The 22,354-nt window shown below is 44.7% G+C and overlaps 1 protein-coding gene across 11 annotated transcripts in view; it reads left to right on the forward strand.

Annotated features, from left to right (window-relative positions):
* ppip5k1a (diphosphoinositol pentakisphosphate kinase 1a) overlaps window positions 1-22,354 on the forward strand; it is a 46,239-nt gene that overhangs the window by 15,582 nt on the left and 8,303 nt on the right. For 3 of the 11 annotated variants that reach the window (XM_045689404.1, XM_045689405.1, XM_045689407.1), the window contains 23 exons: window positions 859-960; window positions 1,103-1,264; window positions 2,453-2,574; window positions 3,965-4,066; window positions 4,343-4,429; window positions 4,888-4,963; window positions 5,651-5,763; window positions 6,309-6,394; window positions 7,479-7,604; window positions 7,688-7,809; window positions 7,889-8,071; window positions 8,881-9,022; window positions 9,519-9,742; window positions 10,111-10,238; window positions 10,482-10,596; window positions 10,704-10,811; window positions 10,892-11,008; window positions 11,518-11,658; window positions 12,009-12,102; window positions 14,496-14,621; window positions 17,189-17,251; window positions 19,819-19,875; window positions 21,040-21,219. In XM_045689404.1, the coding sequence (XP_045545360.1) occupies window positions 859-960; window positions 1,103-1,264; window positions 2,453-2,574; window positions 3,965-4,066; window positions 4,343-4,429; window positions 4,888-4,963; window positions 5,651-5,763; window positions 6,309-6,394; window positions 7,479-7,604; window positions 7,688-7,809; window positions 7,889-8,071; window positions 8,881-9,022; window positions 9,519-9,742; window positions 10,111-10,238; window positions 10,482-10,596; window positions 10,704-10,811; window positions 10,892-11,008; window positions 11,518-11,658; window positions 12,009-12,102; window positions 14,496-14,621; window positions 17,189-17,251; window positions 19,819-19,875; window positions 21,040-21,219 (2,776 nt within the window). The remainder of the gene's footprint in view (window positions 1-858; window positions 961-1,102; window positions 1,265-2,452; window positions 2,575-3,964; window positions 4,067-4,342; window positions 4,430-4,887; window positions 4,964-5,650; window positions 5,764-6,308; window positions 6,395-7,478; window positions 7,605-7,687; window positions 7,810-7,888; window positions 8,072-8,880; window positions 9,023-9,518; window positions 9,743-10,110; window positions 10,239-10,481; window positions 10,597-10,703; window positions 10,812-10,891; window positions 11,009-11,517; window positions 11,659-12,008; window positions 12,103-14,495; window positions 14,622-17,188; window positions 17,252-19,818; window positions 19,876-21,039; window positions 21,220-22,354) is intronic. The other 8 variants (XM_045689408.1, XM_045689409.1, XM_045689410.1 and 5 more) reach the window with 8 other exon arrangements.

A 22,354-nucleotide genomic window follows, 5' to 3' on the forward strand; every position in this document is an offset into this window, starting at 1 on the left:
AGGCTTCATCTGAGTCTGGGAAACATCCCGATAGAATAGAGCTATCGTGATTGGATCTATATGTTCCATATTCTATATGTATGTGTTTAACTACACACCAATTGCTTGATTATGACAACTGCCAGGCCTACCTCGTGCTCTATTAACAGGCTCTGAGGTGAAACGTCATCTAGGTACAGATCTAGGATCAACTCCCCAATCATAACCTTAACCATTAGTGGGAAAAATGCAAAACTGACCCAAGATCAGCGTCTTCACCTTACAATATTAATAGTAATACGTAGTCCTCCAAATATACAACAGCTCATTCAAATTCTATTTGACTCCTAGTCTGTTTTATTCCGTGTGATCTCACCTCACGTTCTCAGAGGGCTTTCGGGACTGTTTAACCTGTCATAAAACGGGCCAATGTTTTTGTCAGGATTTATAACCATTTCGATCCCAATAGCTGATTTTTATCACACACAGTATTAGCATCCCTCTCAATCCAAGTCGACTGTAGTAAGCTGCTGTATGTGTTCTTCCTCTGAAATGGAATAGATCATAAGCGATGTGCAACACTGTGTACTGATGAATGAACCCTAGTCTCTTTCTTTGACTCTGGTTACAGTTGAGTTGTATGGTGGACGTTCATTCAGTCCTAATGTAATCCTATCGTGTGAAGAGCAGTGTTTCCCAAGTGTTTAGTCCACTGGGCGCCTGCTGGTGGGTGGTTTTATTCTGAGTTGTAGAATGATTGGTCTGTTTAGTTGGTAGTTTACACCAACAGCTTTCAGTTGATTACAGAGCTAAAGGAGTTTGGGAACCAGTGCTGTAGACAGTACGTAGTTCTGACGCTGTTGCCTCTCTGTCCTGTAGATCGGGAGCCGGAGCAGTGTGTACTCACCAGAGAGCAACGTGAGGAAGACAGGCTCCTACATCTACGAAGAGTTCATGCCAACGGACGGGACGGACGTTAAGGTGTGTGTTATGCGATTGTCAGTCTGTATTTCTGTTTATCTGTCTGTATCTATGCATGTTTGTTTGTCTTATGCGAGTGCACTGTGTGTGTGTGTGTGTGTGTGTGTGTGTACTAAATCTCTCCATGTGTATGTGTCCTCAGGTGTATACGGTGGGGCCTGACTATGCCCACGCTGAGGCCAGGAAGTCTCCTGCCCTGGACGGGAAGGTGGAGAGAGACAGCGAGGGGAAGGAGATCCGCTACCCCGTCATGCTCACCGCCATGGAGAAACTAGTGGCCCGCAAGGTCTGCCTGGCATTCAAGGTCAGTTATGGCTCAGTTGGTTGTGGGTTCGATTCCCACGTGGTGCTGAATAGATTCCCACATTATACTGAATAGCCGATAGGTGTGAACTATTTGCTGCTCTGGATAAAATCTACATCAAGTGCCTCTGGGTAGGGGCTATGGGTCGACGTGGAATTGGTCATTGATTTGCCCCTCTTCTATTTGATGAGCTGGTACACAGTTCAGACCTGGGTTCAAATGCTATTTTAGATGCCTGTCACGGGAATTTTCGAATCCCGATGATGATAATTAACAATCAATAAGCCTTGACTAATCCCCAAGGTTTGTAAGCCACTGGGTTAAGAATAATTAGGCAAGGACTCAGCTTTCTGCAAAAGGTCTGTACAGTTTATTCAGAGAACGTTCTGCCGTACATTACACAAAGATGTTCATTTTATGCTCACTACCCGCTTACGCACATACCTACACACAAACAATAGATATCCTACGCACATACATGCACACGAACAGTAGGTGAATTGTATCCCTCTCCGGACTTCTCACCACTGTTAATCACTACCCAGCGCTGCCTGTTCCTTTCCCCCGAGATTAGGGGGACCTTGAAGGTTACTCCCTGTTTTCTCCTAAGTCTCTCCAGGTCGGTCAAACGCATGTCTACAGTTCCCTTAGTCTAACTAACACACACACACATCTCCCTTCCTCCCTGGTCTTCTACTAGACCTTATGGGACTTAAGTTCAGTACTTTAATTATTCATTACACATGCTACATAACTATTAATTACTAATCAGTTACGTTTCAGGGATGGATTCTTTATTCATTTACCTTTTATTATATAATTCCCTTATCAATACCCTAGCTGTGCTTGATTGTGCTTGCCTGTTGCAATGGGACCAATAGAAAAGTGCAAACCCCACCCACCTAGCACCCCAGGCAGGCTAAAGAAAGTACTTCAACTATTTGAACCCAGGTCTGATGTACTGTAGCTCCAGGCAGCCTGTTGAGTGCACTCTCAAGCTGATCAATCACTTTGATTGATAAGGGAAGAGAAAACAGAACAGAGGCTGAGGTCATATAAAGGAGAATAAACAAACACACACCCTCAATAAGTACATTTTCCCCCTCTTACCCTTATTGATATTCTCGATAATGCCACCCCCAATTACGCTGCATGTCATTCCTATCTGACTGTCTTTTCCCCCTGCAGCAAACAGTGTGTGGCTTTGACCTTCTCCGAGCCAACGGTCACTCCTACGTCTGCGACGTCAACGGCTTCAGCTTCGTCAAGAACTCCATGAAGTACTACGACGACTGTGCCAAGATCCTGGGGTACGATGTGCCAGAGGGCTATTTCGGTCATATTGTGTTTTCATAGGGTTACATTATGCCAGTTCTGACTCCTGGTCCAAGCGGGGCATAGTGTTCTGACTCCTGGTCCAAGCGGGGCATAGTGTTCTGACTCCTGGTCCTAGCGGGGCATAGTGTTCTGACTCCTGGTCCAAGCGGGGCATAGTGTTCTGACTCCTGGTCCAAGCGGGGCATAGTGTTCTGACTCCTGGTCCAAGCGGGGCATAGTGTTCTGACTCCTGGTCCAAGCGGGGCATAGTGTTCTGACTCCTGGTCCAAGCGGGGCATAGTGTTCTGACTCCTGGTCCAAGCGGGGCATAGTGTTCTGACTCCTGGTCCAAGCGGGGCATAGTGTTGTGACTCCTGGTCCAACAGGGGCATAGTGTTGTGACTCCTGGTCCAACAGGGGCATAGTGTTGTGACTCCTGGTCCAACGGGGGCATAGTGTTGTGACTCCTGGTCCAACGGGGGCATAGTGTTGTGACTCCTGGTCCAACGGGGGCATAGTGTTGTGACTCCTGGTCCAACGGGGGCATAGTGTTGTGACTCCTGGTCCAACGGGGGCATAGTGTTGTGACTCTTGGTCCAACGGGGGCATAGTGTTGTGACTCCTGGTCCAACGGGGGCATAGTGTTGTGACTCCTGGTCCAACGGGGGCATAGTGTTGTGACTCCTGGTCCAACGGGGGCATAGTGTTGTGACTCCTGGTCCAACGGGGGCATAGTGTTGTGACTCCTGGTCCAACGGGGGCATAGTGTTGTGACTCCTGGTCCAACAGGGGCATAGTGTTGTGACTCCTGGTCCAACGGGGGCAGACTTCAGTTTGCAGACTTCAGATCCACCCCTGCTGTAGCACAACTGATTAGACTAATTGCAGTCTTTGTTGAAGCCTGGTTATTTGAGTTTAGTGTTGGTGCTGGGTTGTAATTAACCTGGCACTCTCCAGGATCAAGGTTGGCCACCCCCCCCTTCTGTAAGCCAATAACAACTAGTCCAGTTCAGCACAAACTGATTAAAGGTAGCCTAGGGTGTCGTTTGGGACAGCTGATCCTGAATCATTTCAGTTGTTTTGTTATGATTTTTAGCAGACGCTCTTGTCCAGAGCGACATGTAGTTAGTTAGTGGATTCATCTTAAGATAGCTAGGTGGAACAATCGCATCTCAATCATAGTAAGTACATGTTTCCTCAATAAAGTAGCTATCAGCAATGTCAGTGGGGAAACAAATGGTACTACAGATGACTTGCATTTATCATTATCTCACTAGTTACATAGAAGTTAATAATCCGTCAGAAGATCCAGATGTTGGTAAATGTTGACTGTATGTTAACCATAATGTATTTCTATGTGAACTGTTTCCTTGTCCTCTGCAGTAATATAGTGATGAGGGAGCTAGCTCCTCAGTTCCACATCCCCTGGTCCATCCCTACTGAGGCTGAGGACATCCCCATCGTCCCAACCACATCTGGCACCATGTGAGTCTCACACACACAGACTAGTATGTTAGTGCATATGATCGTTAAAACGTTGCCAAGACAAACTTGTAGGCGCAAAAACTTTGAGGAGGTAGACAAATGTACAACTTTACTGTAGCCACAACATCAAAACCACTGCTGTCTCAAAAGATAACTGGCTTCACTGTGAAGTTTCCGCTTATTTAGACATGCCAGGGATGGGGTAAAAGTCATTACCCCAACCTACCATCATTGTTCACTCGTATTCCTTTTTACTGTCACATTCCCTCCAATCAGGATGGAGTTACGCTGTGTCATCGCAATAATCCGCCACGGAGACCGAACTCCTAAGCAGAAGATGAAGATGGAAGTGCGGAATCCCATGTGAGTTCTTTGGTAACCCTGTATGTAAAGTCTAGGCGTAATGCCTTGGAAGTCATGATCGTCAATGACCCCTTAATTGTTTTTTTATTTTATTTAACCTTTATTTAACTCTTAAGTCTTTAAATCGTGTCATAATAATCCTGACAAATTACCAGTCATTAAACTTCATGACATCCACTGTTCCATGACGACTCGGCAGGTAGCCTATTGGCCATTAACTGAAAGGTCGCTGGTTTGAATCCCAAACAAACTAGATTTAAAAAAATCTGCCAACGTGCCCTTGAGCCAGGCACCTAACCCTAATTGCTCCTGTAAGTCGCTCTGGATAAGAGCATCTGCTAAATAATCAAAATGTAAATAATCAAAATAAGTGACTTGATCTCTTATTTATATTTATTATATATATTTTTTTTTTACTACATTTGGTATAAAATACAATGTCTTTCTCTCTTCAATAGGTTTTTTGAATTGTTTGACACATACGGGGGTTACAAGACAGGGAAATTGAAGCTGAAGAAGCCCAAACAACTGCAGGTAACTAAATAGAATGAGCGACCAACAAAGCCACACGAGAAGAGGGCATTATAGTTTCAACGTTTCAGTACAAAGGCCTTTCTGGTCTTGAGAAAGGCCTTTGTACTGAAAAGTTGATATTATACAAACTATATCCTCTTTTCTTTGGCCACTTCGTCATTTTTGGAAACGTGTTACGGTAGCTAGCAAATGAGTGTAGGAGGGATTTCTAACTAACTGTAAATAATATATCTGGCTGGCTAACTTACAGATGCGGTTAAATATATTGGCACTCTTGCATGATTCACTTTCTTCTAAAATCTGTTCATTGAATTTTTGTTTTGTTTACATGTGTGTGTGTGTTTAACAACTGCATAGGATCAAGATGAAGAAATAAATTGTACATTTAGATTTTTCTCTTCATTTGACCACATCTGTACTTAGTTATATCTTACTAACTTGACTAAATGTGGGTTGAAAGAATTCACTTAGTTAGCCATCGCACCGCTCTTTGATCGCAAATGTATCAATTCCTGTGTTTAGATGGTCAAAGCTGTGTGTAGTAATCCCATTTGACACGACTAATTTCAACTGTCCATTTTGTTTGTGTAAACCACAAGACTGTTAAAATAATTTCCTCAAAGTAATACATTCTATTCCATCTCTCTGATGGCTTTGTCATTTTGTCCATCTCCTTTGTGTGGTTAGGAGGTACTGGACATAGCTCGGCAACTGTTGCTAGAACTGGGTGATGGAAGAGAAGACTGCGAGATCGAAGAGAAGAAATCCAAACTGGAGCAGCTGAAGACCGTTCTGGAGATGTGAGTGACGTGTCTAACTAGGCCAACGTGTTATTAGGCACACAGTCTCACCTGGGGCTTCTTGACTTTCTAGGTCATCGTAGTTCTATCGAAATGTCATCAACTAGATTGCGGAAAAATATGAACTGGACAACGCACATAATGTCCAGTTTTGTCTGTGCAATCACAAAGCTGTAAAGTAGTGTATGGAACCTGCAGGATAGTCCAATCAGATGTAATTCTTAGACATTTGAAAGATTGAGGAAGAGTGAATCGGTTCTCTTTGAACTGGTAACTAGTTTATGATGATGACAAATTATCTACAAGCAGCTAGAACAAAGTTGAGGCTGTTTAAAAAAAAAATTCTGTGTCTAACTGGTTTTGCATTCAACAACACTTTCATTGCGTAGTCCCTGATTTCCAGGCACGTTTTGGCTAGCTAGACAATGACAAGTTGGCTGAAGCAGAAACAGACTGACACCCAGGCTATTCAATGCTTGTATGACTGGACATGGGGACAGTCATAACACATGGTTCTCCCTTTTTTCTATTCCTGTCTTTTCCAGGTATGGCCACTTTTCAGGGATCAACAGAAAAGTACAGATCACCTACCTGCCCCATGGGCAGCCCAAAACATCCAGCGAGGAGGAAGGTATGGAGAAAACGGAGGAAACATTTCACCTCTACTGCTTAGATCATATGGGGGCAGCTTTCCCCCAGCCACCAGCACCACGTACTATATGCCTGAGTTACATTTGTAGAAAAAGTGTTCTACTGTAAAACGTCCCTTACGCGCCAAGCCTCCAGCAAGCATCAGTGTCTTATGGTAGCCAGATATCACTAGACATTCTAGCAAATCAATGCTGGTCTCTAGTAAGAGCTGGGTATCAGTTTCTCCTCACATGAACACGTCAAATTTCCACTCTGCTCCAGTTCATAGTCATAGTTTCTCTATCTAGCGCTAGACGTTTGAGCGCTGCATGTCAAAAACACCGTTGGTATTGCCAAGTAGTGAGTTTTATCACAGAGTGGTAGGTAGGTGATCCGCAGTTACTTTTGCACAATCTTCATTTTCTCATTTTGTAACAAATGTTTTGTGTGCTAAATGTAACAAAAGTGTTGTCAATTTCAAACTGGGCTATCAGTGATAGGAATTGTATTAAATGCCTGAGTACAATACGTACTGGTCTCCAACCAAACTCCACTTCACACACAGTTACAGCCAGCCTGGGCATTCAATACGTACTGGTCTCCAACCAAACTCCACTTCACACACAGTTACAGCCAGCCTGGGCATTCAATACGTACTGGTCTCCAACCAAACTCCACTTCACACACAGTTACAGCCAGCCTGGGCATTCAATACGTACTGGTCTCCAACCAAACTCCACTTCACACACAGTTACAGCCAGCCTGGGCATTCAATACGTACTGGTCTCCAACCAAACTCCACTTCACACACAGTTACAGCCAGCCTGGGCATTCAATACGTACTGGTCTCCAACCAAACTCCACTTCACACACAGTTACAGCCAGCCTGGGCATTCAATACGTACTGGTCTCCAACCAAACTCCACTTCACACACAGTTACAGCCAGCCTGGGCATTCAATACGTACTGGTCTCCAACCAAACTCCACTTCACACACAGTTAAAGCCAGCCTGGGCATTCAATTGAGGTTTTACGATACGTAGGATTGAAATGATTGCTAGTTAAGCTGATGTGTTGTTCCACAGACACACGTAAGGAGTGCCCTTCTCTGCTGCTGGTGTTGAAGTGGGGAGGGGAGCTGACCCCAGCAGGCAGGGTACAGGCTGAAGAGCTGGGCAGGGCCTTCCGCTGCATGTACCCCGGAGGACAAGGTGAGACCCACACACACACACCAAAACACTGTTGCCAACTATGTTCACTGAAAAAAACATCTGATCATTGTCTATTGTTCTAGGAGACTACGCTGGGTTCCCTGGCTGCGGGTTGCTACGGTTACACAGCACGTACCGACACGACCTCAAAATCTACGCGTCTGACGAGGGCAGAGTGCAGATGACTGCCGCAGCTTTCGCCAAGGTAACCACTAGGCGTCAGAGGTTAGAGGTCAAAGCTCTTTGTGTGTGTAAATGTGTTTATCTGAGTGTTTGCCTGGCAGGGTCTGCTGGCGTTAGAGGGAGAGTTGACGCCCATCCTTGTGCAGATGGTGAAGAGTGCCAACATGAACGGCCTGCTGGACAACGACAGCGACTCGCTCAGCGGCTGCCAACACCGCGTCAAGGCCCGTCTCCACGAGATCATGCAGAAAGACCAGGAGTTCACCGAGGAGGACTACGATAGGGTAATTGATTTAATTGAATTCCTGCTCAGCCAATCACTAAGTGCAACCGACCTGGGTAGTGTTCAGGGCACACCGTAGCAAAAGTTTGTACAATGCAAAACGAAAACAGGCTAGTAGATAGTACCTGCCCATTCACTCCGCTTCGGGATGTTTTCATTGGTTTTGTGCCTCAGGTATCAAACTCGGGTCGTCTGTGTGCCCTAGCCTAGGCATTAACTTGGGGCGCTGACACGAGTCTTATCAGGAAAGCATAGGTTGATCACCATACTACCTCCATTACAAACAGAAGCTATAAAGAAAAGGGGTTAGAGTGAAAAAGAAATGGGCATTGTTACAAAGTCTCTAAAGTAAATCTAGCCTCCGGAAGGGCTTAATCTTAATGAGGTTTGCAAGCGGAACAAGCTCCCTTTTCCACATACTTTCTGAAGCTTTTAGTTTCCTCCTCATTTCTAATGCATCTTACTGAATGGGAAAGGACAGAAGCTAGACTAAATCAAGCTGGCGCTAGGCTAAATCAAGCTGGCGCTAGGCTAAGTCAAGCTGGCGCTAGGCTAAGTCAAGCTGGCGCTGGGCTAAATCAAGCTGGCGCTGGGCTAAATCAAGCTGGCGCTAGGCTAACTCATACGTGAGTGAGATGATGTATAGAAACTAGGGATTGCTACAGGAGGGTGGAAATTGTTCTGCTATGTTATTGCTCTGCTCTTTGATCATTCTGGGCTCTGTAATTGGTTGTAATGAAAGCAAAGCGGATTTAGATGTTTTAAGCTATTCATTATTGCATAATGTTCTTTAGCGAGTTGTCTGTCCAGCTGGCCCCTACAGGTGCAGCCTCTGTGGTTAACTCTATGAGGATTGTGGAGAACCCTGTGATGACATGCGACCAGGTCTACACACTCATCCAGAGTCTCACCTCCCAGATACGCAAGAGACTAGAGGACCCCAAATCTGCAGGTACACCCTTTTGTTAACATAGTATAGCACTGTGATGGTGTTATTTCAGCTCGGTACAATGTTGAACGCTAACCATACATTGGCAATCAATACAGCACAAGGCGAGGTGGATCTGCTGCTACTCTCTGTTATCATCTATGCATAGTCACTTTAATAACTCTACCTACATGTACATATTACCTCGACCAACCGGTGCCACCGCACATTGACTCTGTACCAGTTCACCCCTGTATATAGTTTCGCTATTGTTATTTTACTGCTGCTCTTTAATTACTTGTTACTTTTATTTATTTTTTATTTTTTTAACTGCATTGTTGGTTAGGGGCTCGTAAGTAAGCATTTCACTGTAAGGTCTACACCTGTTGTATTCGGCGCATGTGACTAATACAATTTGATTTGATCTGTACCAATCCCAGACTACTGTGTTTCTCCTACCTGTCCTCTACTTCCTCTTCTCCATATCATCTCCTTTTCTTCCTCTCCTCCTGACCCTCAGACCTGCAGCTGTACCACAGTGAGTCTCTGGAGCTGATGCTGCAACGCTGGTCCAAGCTGGAGCGGGACTTCCGGATGAAGAGTGGCCGCTACGACATCAGCAAGATCCCGGATATCTATGACTGCGTGAAGTACGACGTACAGCACAACGCCACGCTGGGCCTGGAGGACACACTGGAGCTGTTCAGGCTGTCCCGAGCCCTCGCCGACATCATCATACCACAGGTGAGGGAGGGAGGAAAGGAGGGGTGGAGTGGATGGATGGAATGGATGGAGTGGAGAGATGGGTGGGTGGATGGATGTTTGGAGAGATGGATGGATGGATACTCTGGAGCTGTTCAGATTGTCACAAGCCCTCGCTGATATTATCATACCACAGATGAGGAAGGAGGGTTGGGTGGGTCAGTTGTAAGCGGTAGATGGATACTCTGGAACTCCACAGCCTGTCACAAGCTCTGGCTGACATCCTCATACCTACTGTTGATGGACACCAGTCACTGTTTATATGCTCCCAGACTTTGAATATAGCAATGCTCTGACCGCTGTGTGTCTTAGGCAGGGAGTAATGCTCACGACTTGTGTATTCTCCTCAGGAATACGGCATTAACAAAGTGGAGAAGCTGGACATAGCGTACGCCTACTGCCTACCTCTGGTCAAGAAGATCCAGCTGGACCTCCAGAGGACCCACGAGGATGAGTCAGTCAACAAACTCCATCCACTGTGAGTCTTGACTCACAGGGCAGCAATAGTCAAGTTGCACCTAGACGCTGATTTAAGGTCAGTTGCGTTTCCTCTCTCCGAATGGTTAAGATTTGGAAAGGGTGAGCTGATCCTAGATCTGCGTGTAAAGGCAACAGCAACATGAAGTTGTAGCTCAGTCAATTATGTCTTTGTTCACAGGGTCCATGTTTGATGGCAATAAAAAAAAAAAAACATTGATGTTCTGTTTCTCTGGCGACTCAGGTACTCTCGAGGAGTGATGTCACCAGGTCGCCACGTGCGGACACGTCTGTACTTCACCAGCGAGAGTCACGTCCACTCTCTACTCAGCACCTTCCGCTACGGAGGCCTGCTCGACGTAAGCACATAACTACCACAGAGGAACTACGGTTACCTAGAACTACATTTCCCTGAACAACAGCAACAGAACTACATTCGATCCAATAATTGGTGTGTGTGTGACAGGAGGAGAAGGACCAGCAGTGGAAGCGGGCAATGGACTACCTTGGTGCCGTTTCTGAACTCAACTACATGACCCAGATAGTTATCATGCTGTATGAGGACAACAACAAGGTAGTGGTGTGTGTGTTTCTGTAGTAGGTGTGGGTCTGTTTCCCTTTCTTTCACTAAGCCCTCTCTGTGCTGTCCCTCAGGACCTGTCGTCAGAGGAGCGTTTCCATGTGGAGCTTCACTTCAGCCCTGGGGTCAAAGGTTGCGAGGAGGAGGAGAAAGCACCAATGGGCTTTGGCTTCCGTCCCGCTTCCGCAGAGGTAAGTGTTTAATGTCTGGTCCTAATGTTAATCTAATAGGATGTTTTCACATATGAAATTCACTACCCTGGTTTGGTTTTATGAGGCATTTCTGAGAATTCTACAAAATATATGATGGTTTAACAAGAACTGAAAATAACCGTTTCACGGTGAAATTTGCAAGATGCACATTCTACATGACTTAGCAAGCTAGCTTGTTTACAACGGGCAAAAGTTTAACGTTACTCGGGCTGCCGTGTCACAAAGCCTGGTACTCTGGTCCTGGATCTTGATCCCACCACTCTGGCAGGTCCAGGATTCATTCAGCCAAAGTTTGAGTTTCACGCATGCTTTATAGCGTGGATCTGGGTACCAAACGATCCAGCATCCGGATCATACAGGGAACTGTGAAAGTGCCCATAGTGGTACATCAATGCCCTGTGAAGTGTGTGGGTATGGTATATTGTATTTTTTTTTGTTATGTTGTGTGCACGCACCCCATGTCTGTGGCACCCTTCTTCCTGGTTCAGAATGATCAGAAACAGACAGACCCTGGCAGCTTGGAGGATCTATCACGTGACGAGCCCGACCGGGCCCTACCACTCTCTGAGCCAATGGGCATCCACCGGAGATCCCCTCTGATTCGCAACCGGAAGACTGGGTCTATGGAGGTAAAATCTCACACACACACACACACACACACACACACAACCTTCTATTGTCAATAAAGCCAGAGGTAGTTGTAGTGATAGTAGTAGTAGCAGCAGCAGTGAAATATGAGACAAGGATTGCAAGCATCTTTAAACTATAAAGATATACTATAAGACTTTTGTGTTCCATGAGTTAGGATGCAGCCATAAGCCAGGGCTTTCCTGCTGTGTTGTTGCTCTGAGTTACTTGTCTGTCTGGCAGAGGTCACATGTGGTCCTTCAGTCTGGCAGCCAGTGATGGAGATCTGTGTATGGTGTCAGACGCTCTGAATTTGCTCCTTACCATATAATGTGTGTATGTGTCACCCCAGGTCCTGTCGGAGACGTCTTCATCCAAAGCAGGCAGCTACCGTCTCTTCCCCTCCTGCTCTCGCCAGTCCCCTGAGATGAAGCAGAGTGGTCTAGGTGGGTGTCTCCTTCCTCCCTGCTCCCTAACACGCTCAGCTCTAGGATCAGTTTCCCCTCCCCCAATCCTAGCCTTAACCATTAGTGGGGGGAATGCAAAATGAACCTAAGAGCAGCATCTAAGGGCAACTTCCCTTACACTGTAGCTATGGCAACTGTGTTTACCTATATCACCCCAACTGTCATTAAAGCCTATGGTGGTAGAGTGAGGGGTGGCATTGGTGCTCTCACAGTCGATTCCCGTGTATCTCAGTTGGTAGAGCATGGCGCTTGCAACGCTAGTGTTGTGGGTTTGATTCCCACGGGGGACCGGTATGAAAAGGTATGCACTCACTACTGCTCTGGATAAGAGCGTCTGCTAAATTACTAAAATGACAAATGTACTATGGACAATACTACAGGCCTAGCTAGGCACATACGGACCATGCTAGAGGCCTAGCTACTGTAGGCACATACGGACCATGCTCGAGGCCTAGCTACTGTAGGCACATACGGACCATGCTCGAGGCCTAGCTACTGTGGGCACATACGGACCATGCTGGAGGCCTAGCTACTGTGGGCACATACGGACCATGCTGGAGGCCTAGCTACTGTGGGCACATACGGACCATGCTGGAGGCCCAGCTGCTGTGGGCACATACGGACCATGCCGGAGGCCCAGCTGCTGTGGGCACATACGGACCATGCCGGAGGCCCAGCTGCTGTGGGCACATACGGACCATGCCGGAGGCCTAGCTAGGCAGATACGGACCATGCCGGAGGCGTAGCTGCCGTGGGCGCATACGGACCATACTGGAGGGCTATTCAAGTGGTAGCCAGGTTTTCAGTTTTAAGATTGTAGGGATGTGTAGTTAACTTGTCACTGATTTTATTTTTTTTATCTGAGTTTTGGAAAAAATGTATGTTTTTATGATTAACCATCCTAATGACAATTTATTTTGAGGTTCCAAGTGCATCTACTCTAATTTTGGATTTTTCTAACATCTGACAAACTTCCTTTGAACTTACTGGTTTGATTGCTAATATTAGCTTTATAACATTGAATCACTTGGGCCACGGTCATTAACACCATATTAGGAAGGAATAGGTTTCCATTTGAAATGCACAATGGTGTTTTCCTGCTTTTTAAATGGAGGTCAATGGAGAAAGATTTTTAAAACTGATTTGAATGGCTATTTTTACCAGGTAGGCACCAGCAACTTAAGTAAATAAATTACACATAAACAAGAATCACTTGCCTCCAACCAAATTAATTCGAATTTTGTGTAATTTCTTTACAAAAAAAGACAATTCGTTTTTTCTCTTCAAAGTAAAAATAAAATGATGTGCAGTTGTAAACCAAACAAATACATGTGTGCACAAAAAACGTATTTTAGAAGAAATAGTGAAGCGTGCAAAGCTGCCAATATATTTGACTGCATCTGTGTAACTATGAAGTGACATGTACTGACTTAAACCCTTATTCACACCACTCATCTGAGCCAAGCTGAGCCATGCTGGCCTGGTTACGCACCAACTATAGTTGCTGGAACTGTGCTGGAAAGGATCATGTGAAAAGAACATCACAATCTAAATATAATGATAATATTCCATTTAGCAGATTATTTTATCCAAGGTGACTTACAGTACAGTGAGTGCCTCCATTTCTTATGCTTGTGTGTGATACCTTTAGGAATTTAACCTACGACCTTGACATTGCTAGCGTCACTCTCTTACCAGCTGAACCACATATTATCAGAGCCAGCAAGGTCTAGTCGGAGCGCTTATGTGAAAAGGGTGTTAAATAAGCCTAGTGGCTCATAATAAGTCTATTTACAGTAGATCCCTTGGCCTTGCATAGGTTAGGAGTCGGGATGTTGAATGACCTTAGTATGGGGAGTCGTGACTACTACACCTGGGTTCAAACACTATTTGAAATCTTGCAAATACTTGTGGTGTTACCTCTAGTCTGCCTGGAGTGAGTGCCAGATGGACGGGGTTTTATTTATACATTTTTTATTTAATCTTTATTTAACTGGGCAAGTCAGTTAAGAACAAATTCTTATTTACAATGATGGCTTAGGAACAGTGCCTTGTGCCTTGTTTGGGGGCAGAACGACAGATCTTTACCTTATTAACTCGGGGATTCAATCTAGCAACCTTTCGGTTACTGGCCCAACGCTCTAACCACTAGGCTACCTGCCGCCCACGGTTTCCACTTTAAAACTGTTCTGTTGGTTCCTTTGCGCCAGACAAGCTCAACAAGCCCAGATACAGTATTTGATAGGATTTCAAACAGTATTTCAACCCAGGTCTGCTAAGTACCTCTCTCCCCTCATGCTAACTGAGTCAGAGCATTGTTTGAATAACTGCATGTTGTGTTGTGCTGACTAATTCCCCCACCCCTCCCACAGGATCTCAGTGTGCGGGACTCTTCAGCACCACTGTCCTGGGAGGCTCCTCTAGCGCCCCCAACCTGCAGGACTACGCGCGCACACACCGGAAAAAGTTCTCCTCAGGCAGCCTGTCCTATAAAGACGGTATGTGGCCAAGGTCCTGTTTTATAATTCCTCTAGCCTAGAGAGACACACAGTGGATGGGTATTGTTAGATCTGGGGTGGGCAACCCTGGTCCTGCACACCCTGTGGTTATCTAGGACCATGGTTGTGTAACCCTGCATTAGACTGCTGGCCACCAGACCTCCATACCATCCCTCACATTGCATAGTCACACACCAAGCAGGGCAGGTTTCTCTTCATGCTTGTAATGCACCTTGGTGCTTTTCACACTACTGAGATGAACCGTACTGAGCCAAACCAAGCTGAGCTGGCCTGGTCACATCCACCGTAGTTGCTGGAACCATGTGGTGAAGGAGAAATATGAAAATAAATGATCCAAGCCAGCACAGTTTGGGTCGGCACGATAGTGTGAAAATTGTATATTCTAGCCAGTATCCAAGTTGTTGTCTTGCCAAGACCACGATGTAGCCTGCATTGATACACGTAGAAACAGTGTGACACCCAGGTTAAGGAGCTTTGACATTTTTGGAATATGGAACATAAGTTTGTCAGTTGACGATGACATTTCTCCCTTAAAGACTGGCAAAGCACAAAGCCTGAAAAGATCAATTAGGGCCACAAGGTAGTAGCCACAGCTGAACATATTCCCTTAGAAACCCTGACCTAAACCAGATGTTACACCACTGTTGTGATCTCATATTTGTTGCATGGTTCATGTTTTGGTATTCATATCTGTTTAACATGGTCTTACAACTATTTACACGCAATAAGGCTAACATAGAACACTTATCTAACTCACTACTGTAGGTATCCTGCCTCCTTCAATATCAACCTGCTGGCACATAGTGCTGCAGTATAATTAGGAAAAATCTGTAAAGACTTCTTGTGAAATATCCGTAGTGCTTCCATATCAAGTGTCCAGTAGAAACTAGGCTAAATGTCAAAGCTGTATAAATTATCTTCAGTTGAATGGAGAACAAATAATCTGTAGACCTATTTATAATGTTGACTTGTAAGACATTCTAAATGGACTTGTAAGATTTATTTGTATATGTATATTTTCAAATTCTTTCTAGAACATTCCCATGGTTTCCTGATCAGAGTTGAAAGTATTTATGAGACTCGGTCAGCAGATGGCTCTGGAGCTCTAGTAGAAAGTCCCAGTAGTTGATTTAGCTGAAGTCCCATTCAATGATGAGCACAGTATGCCGTTGTCCATACTCTTACTTGGCCATGTTTGCTCTTACAATACGCACATATTTACATATTTGCGCTGATATCATGACACACACATATGAGTGATTAGGCCATTCTGTATTTGGATCTGTTTGAGCCTAAATGACAGTTTTGTTTTAGTTTTTTATGGAGAGAATGCCGTCATTCATTTCTGTCATTGACGGTCAAGAGATGCCATTTTGTGTTTACCTGTACATACCAACTTTACGTAGCGGTCAAGCTTTTGAATTGTTCATTGTCTTTTGTGTTCTCTAGACCAGCAGACATGGGATGACAAAGCTGTCTGTGGTTTGCTGTCCACATGGTGTCACTGTGATGTTGTCATAGCTGTTTTTCTATTGGGCTGCCATCTTCTCGGTTGTCTTGTTGCGTCTCACTCCGTGTCGAGTCACGCTCATCATGTCTGCTGTTCCATGAAGTCTATCATTCGCGTCCTTACTCTGGTTAGTGATCATGAAAAACATCTGAATCAGAGATCACTGTGATCTTTGGTGTTCTCATACATAGTCCCTTTTGAAGAACCTATATTGACATGATTTAGTGCTTGTGTGTGCATGCATGTGTCTGTGAAGCTGACCTCCTTCCAGCAAAATGGTGTTGAGCAGTACTTTGCTGCGGTCAGTCTTGATGCTTTGTTACTTCGAACAATACTCCAAGCTTTTGATATAGTTTGCCCAGCACCGTGGCAGACCTGGAGGGCTGATAACCTAATTCACAATGGAATGGGCAAGCTAAATCAAACGCACCATATCTCTCTCCTCCTGTATTTGGGATGCAACACATCTGAAGGGAGTGGTTGGAGTTGGGGGCGTGTATAGGCCTACATCATACGTACCGCTAAATGTCCCTAATCGTTGAGAAGTTGTCAAGATGGGAAATGGGTTTTTGTTTTCCTTTTTTGTCTTCCATCTCCTACATTTCCAGCCGTCTCATTTCCTCCTGTCATCATGAGAGATTTTCATCCAATGTGCCTGTAATTTGATCTTGAAATTGTCCGCACTTCTAACACACCTTGTACCTCGTCAATTATAGACCATCTAGCGTGTTCCTCCAAAAGATCCTGCCTGTCTGTCCCTCTTATGTACCTTTTTTTATCTTAACTCCTCTTGGAACCACAAACACTTCACATGGAGTTTTATTTTATTTACCTTTATTTATTAGTAACTTGTGTACTTTTCTGCAATGGCCCCTAAATGCGTACCACCTTTGACACTGTACCTAACGCCAGAAAAACTATTTTCAAGAAGAGTTAACACCCCTCCCACCAAGACATCCAGTGTACACACACACAAACCCTTTGCAGGTGCTCTGTGACCGATGGTAACACTAGTGACCTTTTTCTATTTCCTCAGAGTTGTTGTCTATGCCGGCAGTAAAGAGATTTTCTGTGTCGTTTGCAAAGCATCCGACTAATGGTACGTCTGCTTCTTTCCGGTATATTTCCACTTCTCCACCTCCGTTTGTCTTGCATGTCTTTGGAAATCTCTCTTTATTTGTACATTTCGGTTCTACTTCACGTGGCTGTTACTACCATGTTTCCCAACCCTCTGGGGTTTTCAGTTTTTCTTCTGTCTACCCATTCACTTTATCACTACCCCACATTCTTTGTGTGTGTGTGTACACATCTATTATTTATGTTGAAGATGTGTATTGAAACCATCTCTTGAAAACACCAACCAAAAACCCTCACCAACTCCTAACCCTTCCCCTGTTTCTTGTGACTTCAGTCCCCTCTATTCTCATTTAATATTCTTCATTGGCAACCTAAGCTACAACTTATAGCCTACACTTTTGAATAGGTGACTGGATGACTGAATAAACTGTTTTGCAGTCTAAATTGACTGGGACAGAACGATTGGCGGTTACTGCTAAACGGGGAAAGGGTTAACGTGTTTTTGTATTTTTTTTTGTACCCCGTATGGTTGTCATGATATGGATGAATCTGCATATGACCAATGTGTGTGTGCTTGTGAAATACCTAGCTCATTGTTTTCCAGGACCCTTTTCAGTACCTTGGGATTTTGAACACTTTCCTTGAGACACCGGTTATATTCACTGGGTAGTGGGCACCAACCAGGAGTAAAATGTTTTTAAACAGAAAACCAGAATTCAAATCACTCTTCCGTTTTATGAAAATATTTTACTCCTGGTTGAGGCCTACAAGCTATGTAGTGAAAGTATAAACTTGATCATTATATTGGAGGGGTTTAGACATTTTCTTTGCAACACTGTCAAGGAAGAACTGGTTTTCGAGAGAAATATTGGAAGCTCCTTTATCCAAAGTGTGCATACATTTTTGTGCGTGTGTCCCCAGAAAGAATCAAACCCACAATCCAAGCACCATGCTCTACCAACTAAGCCACACAGGCAACTACAACATAAAACAGACTGCTGTGTATCAACTGTATATTTCAGAGGGCCTATGTAGTGTATACTGCAGGGCTCTCCAACCCTGCTGTAGGTTTTTACTCCAACCCTAATATAGCACACCTGGAATTAAGGCTTTTATTTACAGTCTTGCCTTTGTTGCAGTCAGGAGGAACTCCATGTCCAATCACTAAATACCTGGAGACAATGATATTTAGATTGACACATGAAAAGAGTAGATTACCTGCTCTGAGTACACTTCACACTCTGGGGTCCAGTATTCTGGCTGTAGAATGGTTAGGTTGGTTAGGGACAGGTGTACTTGGCCACTGCCTGTGAGGTCTAGTATTCTGACTGTAGGGATGTTGGTTAGGGACAGGGACAGGTGTACTTGGGTATCTGCCACCGTTGGAGCCATCGCTGCTGGAGGGCAGAGCCACTTCTGGAGAATAGCAGGTTCTGGAGAAGACCACCTGTTCATTTGGACTCTGTATTATGAACTGCACTGCCTATGGGATCTCATGAATCAAAAGTTGAAATACTGTACATAGCTTGTCTGTTTAGGCCTACTAGGATACTCAGTCCAGTTAAATGAGAGATGGTCGCAATAATTTGTTGTATGGCTACTTCGGCAATATGAACCAATCACTGCCAGAAAAGGTGAGGAATATATTCTGCAATGGTTATGAGAATAAAATTAAAATACATTCCTATGTCCGATTTTCGCTCTTCTCACTAATGGAAAATGGCTGCCTCTTGTTATATTTTCCAGTTTTTTAGTAGTTTTTTGGATAAGAGCGTCATCATATCCTGTATTTGCACAAAATACTTGTCTGCTTGCTATACAATACGTCAACCACTAGAGAATGTGTGTATGCATGGCCCAAACAAAAATCGCTGAAGTTGGAGACCTTTATTTCCCTCACTAACTTTAAACATCAGCTACCTGAGCTGCTAACCGATCGCTGCAGCTGTACATAGTCCATCTGTAAATTGCCCACCCAATCTACCTACCTCATCCCCATACTGTTTTTATTTTATTTACTTTTCTGCTCTTTTTGCACACCAGTATCTCTACATGCACATCTTCATATGCTCATTTATCACTCCAGTGTTAATCTGCTAAATTGTAATTATTCGCTCCTATGGCCTATTTATTGCCTACCTCCTCATGCCTTTTGCACACACTGTATATAGACTTTCTTTTTTCTACTGTGTCATTGACTTGTTTATTGTGTTATTGGCTTGTTTATTCTTTACTCCATGTGTAACTCTGTGTTGTTGTCTGTGTCACATTGCTTTGCTTTATCTTGGCCAGGTCGCATTTGTAAATGAGAACTTGTTCTCAACTGGCCTACCTGGTTAAATAAAGGTGAAATAAAATGTTAAAAAGTTTGCGGGGAGGATAGGAAAACTGGCTCACGCATATTTCAGGGTATATTTTGTGTGTAGGTAACGTTTATAAATGAGGCCCCTAAATGTCATTTCAGTACATGAACACAGCACCTAATTGCTTTTATGGGATTTTTTACATTTTTATGACCGTCATTTCATTTTAAGCAACTTGAAGCATGTCAATTCACAACTGTGTGTGTATATATTGACTTTTGAATAGGGACACAGGATGATACGTCTGCTGTAGCTGTTCGCCCTCTGTGGTGGCCTGTCTCAGGTACAGTAACGAATGAGGCTCAGGTTTACATCCAACTGCAGCTTTACGCAACCTGTCAAACAGGATTGATTGTAGTGGCACGGCAAAAACGCTATGCACGCTGGACCGCTTTCGCGTAGTGTATTTTTATTGGCCACCGGATTGAGTGTTCTTTTCTCTCTAGGATTTGAATGTATTCACAATGACACAAACATATTTGACATATTTAAGCATGTGTAGCTCCATGTCTCAGCGTTTTCAACGTCTTCAGTTCTATCGCAAATGCTCCTATGTGGTCTCTCAACTTGAAACTAGTCAATGCTGTTAAAAAATGAAACGCATTAAATGCAATATTGACATTTCCTCTGTGGATTTTCATTGGATATGTATTTCTGTCTTCTAAACTTATGGATTGTATCCCAGAGCTTTTTCCGTAACCAAGATGAGATTGCAGTGGAGCCATGTGATACGCTATTCTGTCTTTTGGAGTTTGAGGCGTTTCTCTCTCAATGCTGGGGACAGTTGGATGGAGCAGATTTTGCTGAGGTCTTTGTGCAAACCTGTGGGATGATTGGGTTGGATGGGGTCCGCTGAATGTTGCTTGAAGATTTTTGCCGTTTATGGTAGCTGGTCCAGAGCATGGAGGAATGGGATGGTTGACAGGAGAAGGTTGGCTGTTAGAAATAGCAGTAACTTACTGTACCTCCAAGTCACCCCATCTCTGTCCACATAATGGGTGATACCTCTCCTCCCTCCCTCCTCCCAGTCACCCCTTTCTGCCCACACAATGGGTGATACCTCTCCCCCTCCTGCCAGTCACCCCCTTTCTGTCCACACAATGGGTGATACCTCTTCTTTGTCCTTCCTCCCATTACCTCTGCTGTGTCATTCCTCCACTCCCTCTCCTCATTTCACTCCCCCCCTTACTGTCCTTCTTTCCTCTCTTCCCCCTCTACTCTCTCTCTTCCTATTCCTCTCGCATCCTCCTCTGCCTCCCACCTCATCTATCCACCCCTCCCTGCTCTCCTCCCATCTCTCCTGCTCCCACCTCTCTGGCTCTCCTCCATCCTGCCCATCTTCTTCCCTCATCCTTTATGGTCATCCTCTGCCTCCCCTCCTCCTTCCATCTCCTCCTCCCCTGCTCCATCCGTCCTATCCTCTCTCCTCCTGTTCCTCCTTCCCCAGAGCCCTTGGAGGAGCATCACGTGGCCCAGCTGTTGAGGCGCTTCTCCACTGATGCCAACCTGTGCTGCCCTCTCTCTCTGGACGGGGCGCTGGCCCACCACCTCAACCAGTGCTCCTACCACCTCCGCCTCTTCCGTAACTGGCTCATCTCTGGCCAGGACTCCCTAGAGTACTTCTACGGTCAGACCCCCAGCCCCTCTTCAACCCCCTGCCCTCCTATGCCCTTTAAACCCTCTGCTGTACTGCTTGCAGATCTGAGGTTTCTTTGGTACTGGTGTGCTGCTAGTTACTGCCGCCGCAGTTGACTTTCGCCGCTTTGCCTTCGGTGGTTTGTTTGACGCATGCTTGCCTGCGACTTTTGGGAGAGCGGCTTGCCATTTGGTGTGGTTTGGCTTTTTCAGGTGTCTTGCATTAGTTATCTTAACTGAATCTTATTTCCTCCCTGCAGTTCAGTTCTCATTTCATCTTGCTTCTTTTTAGTACTAATGGTCTTAATTTGAGTGACTGTTGCCAACGTAGATCTTTTGAACCAGGAACTGGCTGCAGTTTGGAATGTAGCTTAGCTAGTGGATGGATGTTGTCAGATGCTGTTTGTCTGAAATGAAAAGCATTGTGTTGTATAAAACTGCGCAGCCTGTGACTAGATCACTTGTCTGAGATTAAACAACTACCTAGGTATTACTAGAAAACCAGAAATCATTGGTTTCTGGTTGAAATGACATTATAATTACATAATATCAACTAGTTTCTGGTTATAATGACATTAGTTCAACCAGTTTTGCCCACTAGGATGTTCCTGATACAACATACTCAAACCATGTGGCATTTCAATTTAGCATAGCAATAGCATCCCTGTCTGGTTGGTGTAGACTTTGTTTAATGCTTTTCTATTCAATAGAGTGAACTTGGTTGTAAACTGTTTTTCACGATTGATGTGAAATGTACACGGATTACAGTGAATGGATGGTCTATCGACTGGACTGATTTGTTGCTTTGTAGACCCCTTGGGCTGTGTGATCTGAAGTGTTCCGGTGCTTTACTGACTGTCAATAAGACCCGTTTCACACTACTGAGTCATGCTGAACTGTACTGCCCTGGTTACACATCCACCATAGTGGCTGAAAAAGACAGTGAAGAAAATATCCAAACCAGTACAGTTCGGGTCGGCGCAGTAGTGTGAAAGACAGCGTGCATGTCTGTCTTGCTTCCTGGATATGGTTTGAGTCGCTTGTCCACTAAAATGGATAAAAATGTGTTGTACAGTAGACAGAAAGCGTACCCAAACTCGCTTCAACCCAGCCTGAACAAACAAGGA

This window comes from Salmo salar, chromosome ssa11 (assembly GCF_905237065.1).
Source record: "Salmo salar chromosome ssa11, Ssal_v3.1, whole genome shotgun sequence".
NCBI lineage: Eukaryota > Metazoa > Chordata > Actinopteri > Salmoniformes > Salmonidae > Salmo > Salmo salar.